General features: G+C 36.7%; 2 protein-coding genes across 5 annotated transcripts; one reads left to right on the forward strand and one right to left on the reverse strand.

The window, feature by feature from the left end:
- Window positions 1–1,091: 1,091 nt before the first annotated feature.
- Window positions 1,092–4,122, forward strand: LOC133718035 (peroxisomal membrane protein 11D-like). Of its 4 annotated transcripts, XM_062144829.1 has the most exons (9): window positions 1,092–1,254; window positions 1,346–1,362; window positions 2,375–2,583; window positions 2,870–2,944; window positions 3,027–3,101; window positions 3,200–3,280; window positions 3,385–3,459; window positions 3,580–3,753; window positions 3,910–4,122. In XM_062144829.1, the coding sequence occupies exons 3-9, from the start codon at window positions 2,392–2,394 to the stop codon at window positions 3,943–3,945; spliced, it is 708 nt and encodes a 235-aa protein (XP_062000813.1). In that variant the 5' UTR covers window positions 1,092–1,254; window positions 1,346–1,362; window positions 2,375–2,391; the 3' UTR covers window positions 3,946–4,122. The 4 variants fall into 4 exon arrangements, with proteins under 4 accessions (XP_062000813.1, XP_062000814.1, XP_062000811.1 ...); XM_062144830.1 differs by having other exon boundaries at window positions 1,092–1,362; window positions 2,378–2,583; XM_062144827.1 differs by lacking the exon at window positions 1,346–1,362.
- A 626-nt stretch (window positions 4,123–4,748) lies between these two features.
- LOC133715989 (F-box protein At4g00755) lies at window positions 4,749–9,360 on the reverse strand. The gene is made up of 6 exons (XM_062142712.1): window positions 9,201–9,360; window positions 8,562–8,748; window positions 6,715–7,128; window positions 6,454–6,614; window positions 5,820–5,938; window positions 4,749–5,295 (listed from the first exon to the last, which is right to left on the reverse strand). The coding sequence occupies exons 2-6, from the start codon at window positions 8,704–8,706 to the stop codon at window positions 5,061–5,063; spliced, it is 1,074 nt and encodes a 357-aa protein (XP_061998696.1). The 5' UTR covers window positions 8,707–8,748; window positions 9,201–9,360; the 3' UTR covers window positions 4,749–5,060.
- Between the last annotated feature and the right edge of the window lie 6,553 nt (window positions 9,361–15,913).

The following is a 15,913-nucleotide window of genomic DNA, read 5'->3' on the forward strand; positions in this document are numbered from 1 at the left end:
ACCTCTGTTAACTTCTCAGCCACCAAAATAAGATAAGATAACACAGGTGTACACGCACTCTGAAAAAAGAACAAGATGTGAGAAAATTTTAAGATCAAAAGAAAGAACAACGAACCAATTCTCTTTTAAGATCAAAAGAAAGAGCAACGAACCAAGATGTGAGAAAATTAGAGAAACCTCCTAATTCGAATTAAAAGCAACACGCCCAGATAAAAAAGATCCAAACTTTGAACAAGATATGCAACAATTCAGAGTTGTACACAAGAATCACAATCAAATTCAAAAACCCAGCTACTAAATTTAGAGCAGAACCTGTTCTCGGGTGGAGGAATGGGTGTTCAATTGGAGGGCAAGGGCGGCGTTGGAAGCGAGGTTTCGTGGAGCCGGAAGAAGGAAGAAGAAAGAGATAAAAACGAAGGAAAAAAAAAATAACAGAAAAAAAAATATTAAAAAAAAAAAAGAACTGAGGGCATAATGGACATTTTGGTGTCAAAAATTGACGTCGTGTACTGATAGTGGGTCGAGTTTCAGATTTCGTGGATCGAAATATTTGGTTTGGAACTTTATGTATAAGAATTATTAGTGGCCTTTACTTGGTGTACTGTTTGCGAAATTTTCTATAAATAATGCTAGATGAATCACATGATGTGACAGTTAATGTCCAAACTCAACACTGATTTATATAGTTTGATTTTTGTAGCATTATACAAAGTTCAAGTGTTTAACTATCACATCAAATCATGTAGTCTAAATGTTACACCAAAACATAGGGCTAAACATAGAAACTCTATAAGTTTCGATGAGTTTTATATCAAAAAAAAAAAAAAAGAGTATAGTTTATAACTTTTTATGTTGAGAAGGAGAGTAGACCAGTGACTTGGAAGAACAACAAGGAATAATAGATCATGAATCAATTTTCCTATATGTCAATATAAAATTAGAGAGAGAAAAAAAAAATACAAGTCGATAAAAATAGAAACTAACAATACAAAGAAAGAAAATAAAAAATTGTTGTCTTTTCCGATCAAAGAAAATAAAAAATAAAAAATGGTTGGCTCTTTGGTTATAGGAATAATGAAGGTTTGTTTGTACTGCAGAAAAAGAAGGACCAAACACGCCATTATCAATTTATCGAAGAGAGAAGGATAAACCAAAGACAGAGCTGACGTTGTAAACAAACCAGAACAAAGCTAAAGCAGCCATCCTCTTGTCAGATTTTGCTATTTCGAGGCTCTTTCCTTGGCACTCTTTTCGGTACTCTTTTCCCCTCCCCTATCTTCCTTTCTCTCTCTATATTTCACAAATTTTATGTCTTTGATTGTTGACCTGTACTTTACAAACCCAGAAAGACCTTAACTTTGGGTAAGCGCAGAGTCTTTGATCCAATCTCAAGCTTAAAGATTGTGTCTTTCTTTCTGTGTTTGATGATTTGGGTGGTGGGTTTCGATTTGTTTGCTCAAACTTTGATTTGGGTTTCCGGGTATTTCTTAGTTTGGATTGTTTCTTTGGGATTCTCATGTTCTTGGTTATGAAAGGTTTTACCTTTGGTTTTACTATGGAAGTACTAGACAAAATTGAGAAATGGTTACATATTTGCTTGATTGCTGTTATATAGTTGATAGTTTAGTTAATTGTAGATTTAATTGCCGATTTATGCTCAAGTTTTATGTCTGGTTGCTCGGAAAGTAGAGGAAAATGATTACATGATTGCTGTCATAGTTGCTGTGTTGGTTAAAATTTTGAAATCTTTGGAAAAGGACAGTCATGCCAATTAGTTGTTCCATACTCAGCTGACTACACCCTTTTGTTCTCGGAGTATTTTCTCGTGATTTTTGAATTTCGGCTTCATAATTTCGTGTCTGTTTGCATATCTCAGCTCTGAAGTTGAGCTAAAAGGTGTGTGCAGAATATAGAACTTCTAATTTCAGATTGCAAACGAAAATAGTTCATACTGTCTTTGATCGTTATGGCCTATTGCTTTCTTTGTGATGGAAATTGTTTGCTGCTGTTTGATTAACGATTTGGACTACAAGATTTGAGCTTTACTTTGCACGGTCTGTGCTCTTTTGACTTTTGAGATAGTGAGGATGAAGACTACATTTCCTAGAGTAATGTTGATCAGATGAAATCAGGGATAATATGATTTTGAAGCATATTGAACATTATTTGGTTTATGGCTTAGTGAATAACTTGTTAGAATTGTAGATACTTGTTTTTGGAAGGTCACAATTACAACCTTATAAGAGAGGCTTAAAGAAACTTCCTTTTTGAATGATGGATTTGTATATCTTTTATATATCATATATGTATTTTCATGCCTTGAGAAGCTTCCCCAACATGCTTAGTACTAACAGTTTGTCTTAACTTCATTCAGCAGGTTCAGGATAAGAGATGAGTACATTGGATGCAACTAGAGCCGAACTTGCTCTTGCAGTTCTTTATCTGAACAAGGCTGAGGCCAGGGACAAGATATGCAGGGCGATACAATATGGTTCTAAATTCTTGAGTAATGGACAACCCGGGACAGCCCAAAATGTTGACAAAACGACTAGCTTGGCACGAAAAGTTTTCCGTCTTTTCAAGGTTAGAAACAGAATATAATATCATATATTTACTGTTGACATTAAACTATAGGCCAAAATACTATTTCCTGCTTTATATGATGCTCTTTTCACAATCTTCTGGAAGAACCAGAGTGAATAAGGATAAGGCTTAAATGAATCGCCTTCTTGAAGCTATTTCTAATCCTCCTTCACACTTTATAAGGAAGCAAGTGGACCTTTAGTACTCCAATCAGAATATCACATTGAAGTTGAATTTCAGTGATTTTCTTTCTTGAACATTTTATCAATTGTCTGCTTGGTTCCAGTTTGTGAATGATCTTCATGGTCTGATTAGTCCAACTGCTCCTGGAACTCCTCTTCCACTTGTTCTGCTTGGAAAGGTATGATTTACTTCTTACTGGAATGTGATTTTTTTTTGTCATATTTTAATGAATTTTAAGTTTCAACCTGATGTTTGTACAGTCCAAAAATGCATTGCTGTCAACTTTTCTGTTTCTTGACCAAATTGTCTGGCTTGGCAGAACAGGCATCTATAAGGTATATATTTACCATGTACTTCCGTTTTAATTCCATTGTTATGTATTGGATTCTGTGGAAGTAGTGTGGTAAAAGTTTGAAACTTATGTTTGTAATAGAACAAAGAACGTGTTGAGCTAATTGGCCGTATATCTCTTTACTGTTGGATGAGTTCCTCAGTTTGCACCACTTTAGTTGAGGTTTGTTCTTCCCTCTTTATGCCCCTTGTTTTTTTATGTGTATTATTTATTATTTAGAGATACACATAGCATGAACAATTTGTTCCTGTTACCTCCTAAATCAGGTTGGGGAGCTAGGAAGGCTTTCTGGACAAATTAAAAAGTTGGAGAAGGATCTGAAGACCGGCGACAAGTATCAAGTATGTTGAACCCATACCTTGTTCAATGTATTGACACGTGATAATTTCATTGGCTCAAATTACTACGATCTTTACAATTTTTTTTTTGTTTTTTTTTTTTTTTTGCATCTGTGGCTGCAGAATGAGGCGTACCGTGCTAAACTCAAAAAATCGAATGAAAGGTCACTAGCCCTGGTTAAAGCAGCCTTGGATACAGTGGTTGCAATTGGGTTGCTTCAGTTGGCACCTAAGAAAATCACTCCTCGTGTTACTGGAGCCTTGGGATTTACTACTTCTCTGATCTCTTGTTATCAGGTTTCTGTGCCACCGTTTTCTATGAACATCTATCTTTATGAATGCTTAGCAGATTTACATAAATTTTGCTTTTTTTGGGGCGATGTAAGCTCGGGTTGATCTACTACCTGCTACATAGTTTTTCTGCTGACATTCTCCCTTGTTTCCGTGATGCAGTTGCTTCCAGCTCCAGTGAAGGCTAAAACATCCTAAGAGCAGGTCAATGAGCTTCAGTGTCCTAATAATTGTTTATCTGTGATATGAATATTTTTTAGTGCAAAAGTTTGAACAATATGCAAACTAGGAGGGTGAACTTGCAACTTCACTTGTATTTTGTCCCCGTCCATGTAATGCTCTCTTCAATAGAAATAATGTTTTTCCGTTTTCATAGATGATAAAGCATTCATTTGTTGGGCAATGTTTCGCAAAAGAAACCATCTTATCCCAATTCACAAATACATTTCATACAATATTTGATGTGATCAAGTGGTTATTATTGAGTAGCAAGAGCAAGGTTAGCAATTTTGGTTTCAATGAAAATTTTGGTACAATCATTTCGATGGAAACTTCGGATCTCAATGATTATTGGTATGCAGCAACTAATGTTGATATATTTTAGCCCTATTATCAGTAGGTTTATATTTACAAAAATTTCCAAAGAAATTTCAGTAGTTCTGAAGAAATTTAAACCCTCAAGCAAGCGAAAAGTTTCATCTGGAAAGACTTGTTGTATCAACTAGCATACGTCTAGAACCAGCACCATAGAGAATAATGATCTCAAACTGAGTCGGTGGGAAACTTTTGTAGTGATACAATTTAGACATCAAAATAGTATATAGCACCCCAATGGAACTATGCATTTTCACATCAAAATACAGAACTTCCCCCCTTTTTAGCAAAGATCTGGCAGAACATACATTCAAATAATAATCCCAGGAGAACTATGCATCTCGACATCAAAATACAGAACTTCACACGTATATGCAAAGATCTGGCAGAACACACATTCAAAAGAGTGGACTACAAAAAATAATTTAAGAAGGGAATTGAGGATGACATTTTAGGTGTCGGACACCACCCAAAACCCAGAGCACCATCAAGCAGATTCTTAAATATTAGGATACATTATATAACAACTAATACTTGTATAATACCTTAGGTAGATAGCTACACCAACAGTTTATGACACTCACTCTCACTGTGAGTCTATAGCACTCGAGAAAAGTAGACACATATGGGGCTGCTATCCAATTGATTTATAGAAAAATGAAAAGCATATAAATAATTTAGACAGCAAACTCCTCGTCTGTCTCATAATCGGCATCAGCTCATTCATAATATTCCTCAAAATCTACATTTGCACGCAGCACATTCACAATGGGCAGCATTTCTCTACCGTGTCTCTCCAAATCACCAGTGGAGATAGCATTGGACTCATTCTCAGGTAAGCTTGGTTGGTTGAACTTAGTTTGTCTCTTCAACACAAACAGCCCAGATGGTACATTGGTTTCAACACTAAATGCAGGTCCTAGTGACTTCCCCTTGACTTGAACGTGAGACACGCTGAGGAAGCAAAAAACCACCCAAAAGTTGGTATATACATGTAAAAAGAAAAAGTTATTCAGTAGTAATAATGGTTAACTAAGATTGCAACTTTCACAAAAAAATAATAACTGACAATTGTTGCCATCCCAGAGTGCAGTCCAGATAAAATATCTAAAATTAACAGGAGGACAAAGGGGAGACTTTTTCCCCACAACATGCAAGGCATTCTGTATAATCAAAGCATGTGAAGAAAAAGTCTGGTCATTAAAAAGCATGGTTCAGTAATATGGGAGACTAAGTCTGTATAATCAAAGCATAATAAAAAGTCTGTATAATCAAAGCATCCTGCCATTTAATAATCAAACCATCCTCCATATTACTGAACCACCAAGTACAATCGTCAGCTTTGATTTGTTGGCTATGGATTATAAACACTGTTGTATTATTAAGACTGTATATTACTCTCAGTTATTCATGTTCTTCCTTTTAAGTAGATTCATAATTGTTGCAACACTTGAGAGAAATGAAGCTGCAGAACAAACCATATATAGAACAGGTCATCCATTTCTTGTCTCTGAACCCTCCCCACTAACTCAATCTGCAAGAATCCACCTATGCAAAGAACTGGTTCTGGAAGCTTGAATGTCTGCAAGCAGTTTTTCTGTTTGTAAGGGAAAAAAAGCCAACAATTAGTTAACTGAATTGGAAGATCAAAACAGGTACAGCAATATACCAATTTCTTCAAAAAAATTGTATGAAAGACTTAGCAAGCAAAAAGTCAATCGGGTAGTTGATCATAAACTTCTGATCCAACAATGTTTCTAGTTTAATGAAGTACAAAAGTGGACAAGAGCTCCCGGACTAATTGTGTAAAAGTCCTAATCGAAAGCTCACAAGCAGTGTTTCTAGCTTCCGAGCTGTGTAAAAGTCTTACCAGAATACAAGTCATAATCTAGCTCCCAAACAGAGATTCTAGTTTGAAAATTGCAGAAAAGTTTACAAGAACCATAATCTTCAAACTTGTCTATTTTTAAACCACCTTACCCCAAAAAGAGAGGTATTCAGTATACAAAGAAACAACATGGGCTCTCCCTTGGAGATGAGAAGATTTCACAACAAATAAATTCAAGATGCAAGTACAGAAAGTAGGAGACAAGTTTAAATCAGGTCACATACCTGAGCCATTGGGAACACTTGCGAAGTGTGAGTCCACTCAAACTTGTCGTCATGGCATGATTCCTCCATGGGGTCAATCTCTACAATAGGGAATTTGGCATGCCCCATACGAAATCGAACACCACGGGCAGAATATATGGGTGACCCATGCTGGAAGTAAGCTGCAAGTAGAAAAAGAGATATATACAGAGAAGATCAGACAAATTTATAACTTCAAAACAAATTGGCAAAGTCCACAATTTAAAAAACTCAAATACTTGCCTTTGAAAGGATGTATGTTGATTTCAGTAATTATAACAAAATCAGACTTCAACTTGTATGTCAGCATCTCAGGCACTGCAGGGTTCTTTTGGCCTTTACTTGACCAGTATGAAGCTCTCCGCGCAACACTAAACACTAGAGTATGTTCAATGCTTTCCTCTGGATAATTGTCAGTGCTGGAAGCACTGATTGCCTTTGAAATGCAATCCCCCTCAGGGAAAGATGTACAAGCATGAGCTAAGAAGGCATAGACTCTATGCTCCCTTTCCAACGTGTCCCATTCCTTTGAATTGCTAGATCCAACTTCTGCGTAATCTTTGGCATCAGAGTTGTTTGACTCGATCACATGACCAACTCTGGATAACTGAGGAAACATTCTCAAGCAAAGCTTCTTACACAGACCATTTTCTACCACTGCAGGACATTTAAATTACAAACTTGTAAATTTTGTCGAAGAAATAAGTTGTCAGCAGCACATCTTGACTAAGAAAATCAGATAAGAAATTCAGTGCAATTAAAAGGGTAGAATTTACAAAATAATTTCTGACTTTTCATATATAGCGTGATATTTAAATACATTGTGTTCCTATATATGGACATCGTCAGATACTTCCTCTAATATTTTTATCTTCTCTGTACACCAACACAGCCTCACAACCAGAACCCAGCACACCACTGTTTGTTAGATAGACACTTGAGCCATCTGATTTATCCTATAGCTTCTGCTGCCTTGATTTTCTTTGATCATGCCCCAAATCCAGATTTTTCTCATTACTAAAATCCAGAAAAATTCACTCAACCCAGAAGCCATAAATTCCAGAACTCTCTGTTGGGATGAAAGAGAAATATAGGAAACATAACAGAGGAAAAGAAGGACATTAAGGAAGTCCAGTTGCTTTGGTGGAAAAACTAAAAGGTTTATCTGCCTCAACTTCTTCCACTAATCTAGGAACTTATTAGGGGAGTGAAGATTGGTCTTGATAGGCAAGTGTTCTGGCCTATGGTTTAGAAGGATAAAAAAGTGGCAAGAGCTTTTGAAGCACGAAGCATGGTTTCTTGTATGCGGAAAAAAAAAAAAAAAACAGAGAAGAAAAGAGAACAGTAGGGAAAAAAAAAAAAACAAGAAGAAAGAAAGTTAAAAAATTGTAGATTAGATGGTCAAGTTTATGTAGACTGCCGCAGGATAATCAAAACAAGAGTCAATCACCACTAAAAAGTCAAGACATAGGCAACCATATTGCCGCTGCATGGTTTGTTGACTGTAGGAATCAAATTTCTATTTGGCACTTTTTTCAACCTGATGACGATCTTTAAAGTGATCCTTGTCAAGCTGGAGGTTCTAAGCTCCAGCTTTGGGGAGGAACATTGCAAGAAATTTATTGCAATTAAGAAGGTAGACTATCGAAATACCTCGTATGCCTATTTAAATCCTCCAAGATGGAAAGCATAAAATCAGATAAGTGAGATGCCTCCTCTCATAATTTGTCAAGTCTCATTCCACAATATGGGATACTTAGTTTCCATCATTCAAAACTGAGTAAGCTTTTTCAGATGCCCTCAATCTAATGAATGAATTCCACGGACAACCATAAGAAAACGTATAAATTAGACAGTATAAGCCTTGAAATCATATAAACAAGCACCCATCTACCAGCTACAGACAACTTAGCAGACGCACTACTATACATAATAAATAAAACCATCAACTTAAAATCTATGATAGACTTAATACATGAGCTACATACAATCTATATAACGCACACAACCATAGACGGAATTTAACATTGCAGAACTATAACATATATTAAGGTAATGAAACCACTATATGTTAAACTGTTTTAGCTTACCAATTTGACGCCAAGTGCATGAGACAGTACTAATTCGAACAAGATCCTTTGGATTGTCCAAACAAGTTAGGACCTTCACGGACATGTCAGGTTCAAGCCCGTTCAACCAATCCATACATGGAGCCGTATGAATGAACTCCAACATAAAATAAACAAAACCCGGATGCCTTTCTCAGCCTCTTAAGACCTGAATCCACATTGTAACAAACCAGTCAGCCCAGTTCACAACGATCATTGAAAAAAATTAAAAACTAAACCAATTTTACATAATGCAAAACCTTCCATCCCAAAACCACTAAAGCCTATTAAAGATTACCAATTTGATAAAAACAAAAATCAAATTGATCACATTCCCGACATGCATGGCATCAAACCCACATCAATTACTCTTCTCCAGGTCGATGATGAGCATCATGATTATCTAAATTAAAACCACAATTGAATTTCGAGATTATCTATAGCCTAACGAAACGTTTCGAATCGAAAGAATTATGCATCAAAATTGGAAATTTATGAATCCAAACAAAACAACACAAATACGAATCGTATCAAAAAATTGGAGAGAACCATCTAGAAGAGAAAAGGGGAAAACTTTAAACGCAGAGAAGATTGGGATTGGAAGAAAGCATCCAACTTTACCTTTTTGGGGGGAGAAGAAGAAAAGGGTAGGTGTGTGTGAAAGGGGCAAAACCCTAGAGAGAGAATAAAGAATGGAGAGAGAGAGAGAGAGATAGGGGGAGGGAGAGAAGGTTTGTTATAGTGATAAGCGTAACAGAGAAATGGCGGTTGGCGTGTATCATCAAGGTTAGTGCCCACTGGAGTATCTATCTGGGAGGTGCCTCATTTGGTAATTTCATATTTTTCTAATTTATGATCTATTTTTGCATGAAGATCTTTTGTTCATTTTTTTATTCAAAAGGTGAAAAAAATTTTGGGTGCTTATTACAGGTGAATTCCGCTGGCAATGCTTTGTCAGTTAATTGACATATTGTTTTTATTTTTGAAAGGATGCTTTGTCCTTATTTAGGCCACTGGAGATCGTGAAAACTGATTGTGATCAAACGAAAGTTATGTGCGTTGTCTCTAATCAATTTTTTACCAACAGAAAGAGCCCAAAAAGTCTTAAAGTAAAAGTCTTAGAATTCAATTCAAATCTACGAAGAATTCAAGTCCAGATTTTCTAGTCCGGTTTTCCAGATTTTCAAGTATACTTTCTAATTCATTTTTTTTTTTTTAACAAAATTCATTTTTTATGGAGAAGATTGAAGAACAAGAACTTGTATATGTCTTCACAATCAAGGAAAAAAAATAGGTGTCGGTGGGCTGTGACATGTTGATAAATTATAATTCTAACATTGTAAAGGTCATGTGTTCAATTCTCATTGACATAGGTAAGAGGTGGGTGGGTTAAGGGTATAAAAAAAAAAAAAAAGGTCATGAGTTTGATTCTCACTGACAAGGGTGGGGTGGGCTCAGTATTAAATAATAAAAAAAAAACTTCTGTCTTTTCCTTTGCCTTCTGATTCATCCATTGCTGTCGAGGGTACCTGGCTTGCGCGCTGCGTCGTTGCTCCTTTTGATGGTGATGGTGTGAATGGCGCTGGCCTCTATTGGACGTGGTTTGCTGGTTCGACGGTGGCTATGGCATCTGCCGGTGGACTAGCTGAAGATAAGACTGGCTTTCAGTCTTCGTTTAGGGGCGGCGACATCTCCTGCAGTGGTGGTGTAGTGATAGCGTTGAGTGCCTGTTGGATATGGCAAGCGATGCAGGCGCTGGGTCGCGTTGATAATCCTGCTGTGTCCGATGGCGTTGGCTACGATGGAGGCAGCATGATTTTCGCCAGTAGTCGGGAGGTAACCTTAGTGGAGGCTGCTAGGGTTTCTCCAATCTCGACTTCGGGCTCACAAGTGGTTTTGGGCCTTTTTTTTTTTTTTTTTTTTTATTTGGTCATTATTCCTCTTTTGTTTAAGGGGAATATGATTATGTTTTTCTTTTTTTGAGAGAAAAGATTGCAAAGTAAAGAGAGACACTTTTGGGCCCTGATCACTCAGGGTGTTATTTTTATTCCTCATGGCTCTACTTTTATTTGTTTGGGCTTCATCCTAGAAGGTGGGTGTACTAGGAGATTACTAGTTTGGTTTGCTCTTTTAGTTAGGGTTGGCTTTGTAGTAGTTTCTATAGAACAGTTCTTTCTGTCGCCCCCATGGAGGGGGGGAGGGGGATCGTTTTTATACTGCTTGCTGAGCTGCATAATGGATGACCTCTTCTACTAAAAAAAAAAAATGTTTGTTGTTATTTAACATGGTATCGAAAATGAGTCATTCTTTACAATCACATCTTGGGTCAATGGGTTATTTAAAGAATGATTGAACCTTCATAAAAATGTGTTGGCTTTAGCAAAAGAATAATGACTTGGCGCTCGAGAACATGTGTTAGCTCCTAAATATGACACAAGTTTAAGATATGAAATTGGCTTCTTATGTTGCATATGGTTGAGTCCCATGGTCATATTAAGATTGAAGAAAATAAAAAAGGACTCGGCTTCTCTGCTAGAATAATTATGCTATAATGTGCTTGGATTTTACTCACAGCCGTCAGATATAGATTTAAGGGCAAGATGATGCCACATCAAGAAGCATCAAGAAGTCACTTCATGTTCATCCCTTGCAGTTTTTTTTCCAGCAAATTATAGTTCTAGCAGAGAAGCCAAATCCAATAAAAAAAGGGTGGTGCTATTCACACACACATTTTCTCTATTCACACATCCCCTCTATTTTTCTATTACTTTCTATTACTTTAATATTTTTTTTTTTTTACAAATTACCCTAACTACCCTCTCTTGTAATTATGGTTCTTTTTCTTTTTTTCTTTATTTTTTCTATTTGGCAAGTCAATCATGAATTAAACATCATTATACAATAAACCAATTTTTGAAAGGGAAAGTGCAATCTGTCAAAAGTTCTGTAATTAGAAAGAAAAAAAAAACCAATTTTTCTCATGAATGTCATTGCTGATTAGAAAAAAAAATTTGATGGGCAGGACGAAGTGCAATCTGTCAAAAATTTTGTAATTAGTGTGGCAAAGTTTAGGGCTCAGATGAAAAATCACAATGTAACTGAGTTTGGGGATTTAGGTATGTCATCATGACTGCTATAGAAAACTGAAGAAATATATAAGCATATCACCTAAACTAAAGGAGATCCAAAACCTCTCACATCTGATTAAGCAACGTTGATTCAAGATACCGTTCCCAGTGACATAAAACATTTTGTAGAGTGATGATATGACTAAAGTCCAAATAAAATCAAAGCGTCAATAATTTCAAAATTATCAATCAACTCAAGTCAAAACTATGATTAGCAAGCAAGCCATACCAAAATCAAACTAAGATGAACAGAACGCACAAATTTAAAGCTCCTAGTCCACCAAATCGCTGAGAAATTGATCTTTTTAGCGGAGAGCGATGGATTGAAATACAACAAATAAATTCAGTTAGAATCTTACCAGGAATGATAGATTCAAAGGGGCTCGAATGATCACTAAATTCATAACTTTCTTTCATGTCTCAATTGCAAATCAGATGTAAATTATTTTCCAAAGATGGGTCTATAGTTGCTTCTTCTGTTATAATTAAACTTCAAAGCATCACGTTAGAGATATAGAATGACTATGCTAAAGAAGTTTTTGATAGAAAAGAAAAGAGAAAATCGTAAAGAGTTTTGAAGTTCTTTGTGTCTGCAGCAAAATAAGGGTTTAGGATTTGAGGATGATTGACTTGCCAAATAGAAAAAAAAAAAAAAATTGCAAGGGAGGGTAGTTAGGGTAATTTGTAAAAAAAAATTAAATTAAAGTAATAGATAAATAGAAGAGGCGTGTGCGAATAGCACCACTTTTTTTTTAGGATTTTTGTCCATTTACCCCATTTCTAGAGATTTTTTTCCCACTTGCCCCATTAATTTTTTTTAATTCCCGCTTACCCAAAACACTTTAAGGAAGTCTTTCCTAATAGGGGCCCCATTAAGTGTTTTTTTTTTTTTTTAAGACTATTTTACCCTCACCCTTTGTTACATAGAGAGAGAGAGAGAGACCATAGGAGACTTCGCCGGATTCCGGCCAACTTTCGCTAGATTCGGCCAACTTTCGCCGGATTCCGGTCACTGGCGCCGCCCACCGGATTTTTCTGAAAACCTCACCGGAGGTCCTGAAAGAGGTTGTCGGAGATCTCATAGGTCGCCGGAAAGGTTTATTGCCCCCAATAGACGTCTATTGCCCCTCAATAGACGTCTATTACCACCCAATAGAGGGGCATAGTCTATCGGCCCCCAATAAAGGGGCAATAAAGGTCTATTGTCCCCCAATAGAAGGGAAATAGAGGTCTAATTGCCCCACAATAGATGTCTATGACCCCCCAATAGAACTTTCGGTCATCGGAATGGGACCTAATATTCCTAAAATTAGACAAATAAAACTTTGATGAAAGAAAAAAAAAACGAGGAGATTACATCAATTCAAAACGTCTATTGCCCTCCAATAGACTTTTATCAGATGTCTATTGCCCCTAATAAAACCTTTTTTTTTTTTTTCCTTTTTCTTTCTTTTGGGCCTTCTGCCCTATTACAAAAAAAAAAAAAAAAAATTTGGGCACCCAGAAAATGCTCTGGGAACCCAACGCTCAACCTTTCTTTGCCAGTTTTCTCCGGTTGCAGACCCGTCGCCGGTTGCAGAACCTCATTTGCTGTTTTGGTCCTAATAGGTCGATCGAAACCGAATTGTCGAGACTGGCGAGATGCAGATCATGACGTTCGTTGGATCGTCAGAATCTGCAAGATATAGAGAGAGAGAGACGATGACGTTTAAATAGACCGGAAGTTCGGCCTCTCCGTCTACGATCTCAGAGACTTCGTCGAGGCTAGGCGGCGCTGTTTTGAGGCTCTAATCTGGAGTTCGACTCCAGTAGCTCCAATTGGAGCTTCAGGCTTGGAAGCCATCACCGGAGTTCGACGCTGCGCCGAGGAGAGAGAGAGAGAAACCGGATGTGGAAATCGAGGGGATGAGAGAGAGAGAGAGTCGTGCTGGAGAGTCTGAGTGGCTAAAATGTAGCTTGTTAATTATGTCAAGGGCAAAATTGTCATTTTGCTTGAAAAAGGATAAGTGAGAACAAAAATCTGTTGCTGGGGTAAAGTGGGATAATTTTTTCTTATTTTGGTGTTTTGGGTCAATGACCCTTTTTTTTATACCCAAACATAACTTATAAGTGAGTGGTTTATTTTTTGAAGAATATCATGTCGATATATAATAATACTCAGGCCAGAAAGGACCATTACATATCCTCCCTCTACCATCTCTGGGTAGATAAAGAGTTTGTGGAAAACCACAGCGATACATAGATTAGGTCCGATCATTTGACGGTACCCATGCTCACTTATTCAAGCAAGCCTATAGACTATGAAGTAACATAATAAATAAGCAAGCCTAAAGATAAAAACTTATAGCTACCCTAAAAACAAAGGAAATAGAGTTCCCTAAACAAAGGGAAAATTGAACAAAAGACAAACTAAAAGTAGCCAGCCCAAAATCGCAGCCCCACAGCCCCAAGAAAGATCCAACTCAGGCCCAACAAAGAAAGCTTGACCCAAGCCCAAAGTCTATCTTCATCACACTGGTCGTCGACCACTGAGCCCAACTCAGGCCCAACATAAGTGAGTGGTTTATTAACTTCACTAAAGCTTTAAAAAAGAAAAAGAAAAAAAAAAACAAATGGAGAGAGACTTGGGCTCAGTGGCGCTGGGGTAAGGGGGGTTTGTCAGCTACAGAGGACAGACAATCTTTTTCGATAGTCATGAGCGAAGAAGGCTCTTACTATAATAGAAAGAGAGACAATCATCAACCTTACACCAATGTTTTAATAAAACTCTTTGTTGGCTTGTCGCTAGTTCTTCAAGAAACAAATACAGGACTAAACATAAAAGATCATCTTATCCTAGGATTTACTTTTTTTTGTATTAGGGGTATTGTTTGTTTGTTATTATTTTTTTTTTTCCAAATAAGTCCATAAATGTGCAGCTGTGGTTATAACATTATTTATGAGGAAAAATACTCTCGATCGATGAATCAAAGATACTTGTTACTTTATAATCGGTAAGATTTTGTTGTCGATATGCTAACGAGTCATTTTTGCACGGGGTTTACCTATGAAAGATGGTGTAGTGTTTCTTATTTTTATTGAGACTTTCAAGATTATTTGGTCTTAGTAGCCTGTGAAAATAGAGACGTCAGCATAATGGGAAAGCTACTTTATTAGTTTTATGGCATTGCTTTAACTTTTCGATATGCCATCATTATTGTAAAGCAAATGAAGTAGTCAGTATGACACTCTTTACTAGCTACTTGGTGCATGTTCAAATACATTGGAATAGTGGAAACTCCTGTTATTATTTGGGAGGTCATCTTGAGGTGTATTGTAATATGAGGTTTAGGCATTATATTCCCCATTTGTATTTATCCGTTTCATCAATAAAGACTTAAGAGCGGCCGCACCAGCCCTTATTTAAAAAAAAAAAATGATTACTATGATTTTTTTATTTTAATTTATTTTTTTATATCAATAGAGACGTGAATTTCATTAATAGTAAATGAGAATTACATTACAAGATAAGATGACTCGCTCAAACATTGAGCTACCGAGCTATGACAATATTGAGTTTATAAAAGAAAACTCTAGAGAAAAGTCCTAGAGCAAACTAATATAATGCAACTCTAGAATGAAATCGGTGTAGGGCCAAACACTGAATATAGAATTAGTGATTCAGTTCGGCATACATCTAGTTTTCAATCTGCAGAATATCAGTGTCGCACTTTTGTTATATCAAAGGCACCATCTTGGGCTGGAGTTGTGGATGCTAACAGTGAGATCAAAACGCAAATAAAAAACAATCTGAGCAAGGCCTCCATCAGCCAAACCCCAAATCAGTAATATATCAAAATTCACAGCGACTTTTAAAAGTATTTGTTGGAAAAACTGAACAAATACCTTTCTCTTGGAAGCTCCGGAGCTGACCTCTGTCACACAACTTGGAATTTCGATCAGAGTGGATCGAAATCCCAAAGACTGTTTCTCTTCATTATTTTCATTCATCTTGTCCTTTATTTCCTCTGCCTCTGCTTTCCTTCGATTCTCGTCTCCCCTTTCTTCTTCTCTTATATTCGTACTATCAAAAAAATGCTTCTCCCTCTCTCTCCGATCAGTCTCATGATGTGAATTTCCCTCTCCTTCTTTCGGTGCATGTCTCTCGCAGAAGACCCAGAAGATCTCTATCTCCCAGTCTCTCTCTCACTCTATGAAAGTCGAATG

The sequence above is a fragment of the Rosa rugosa genome, chromosome 6, assembly GCF_958449725.1.
Source record: "Rosa rugosa chromosome 6, drRosRugo1.1, whole genome shotgun sequence".
Taxonomy (NCBI): domain Eukaryota; kingdom Viridiplantae; phylum Streptophyta; class Magnoliopsida; order Rosales; family Rosaceae; genus Rosa; species Rosa rugosa.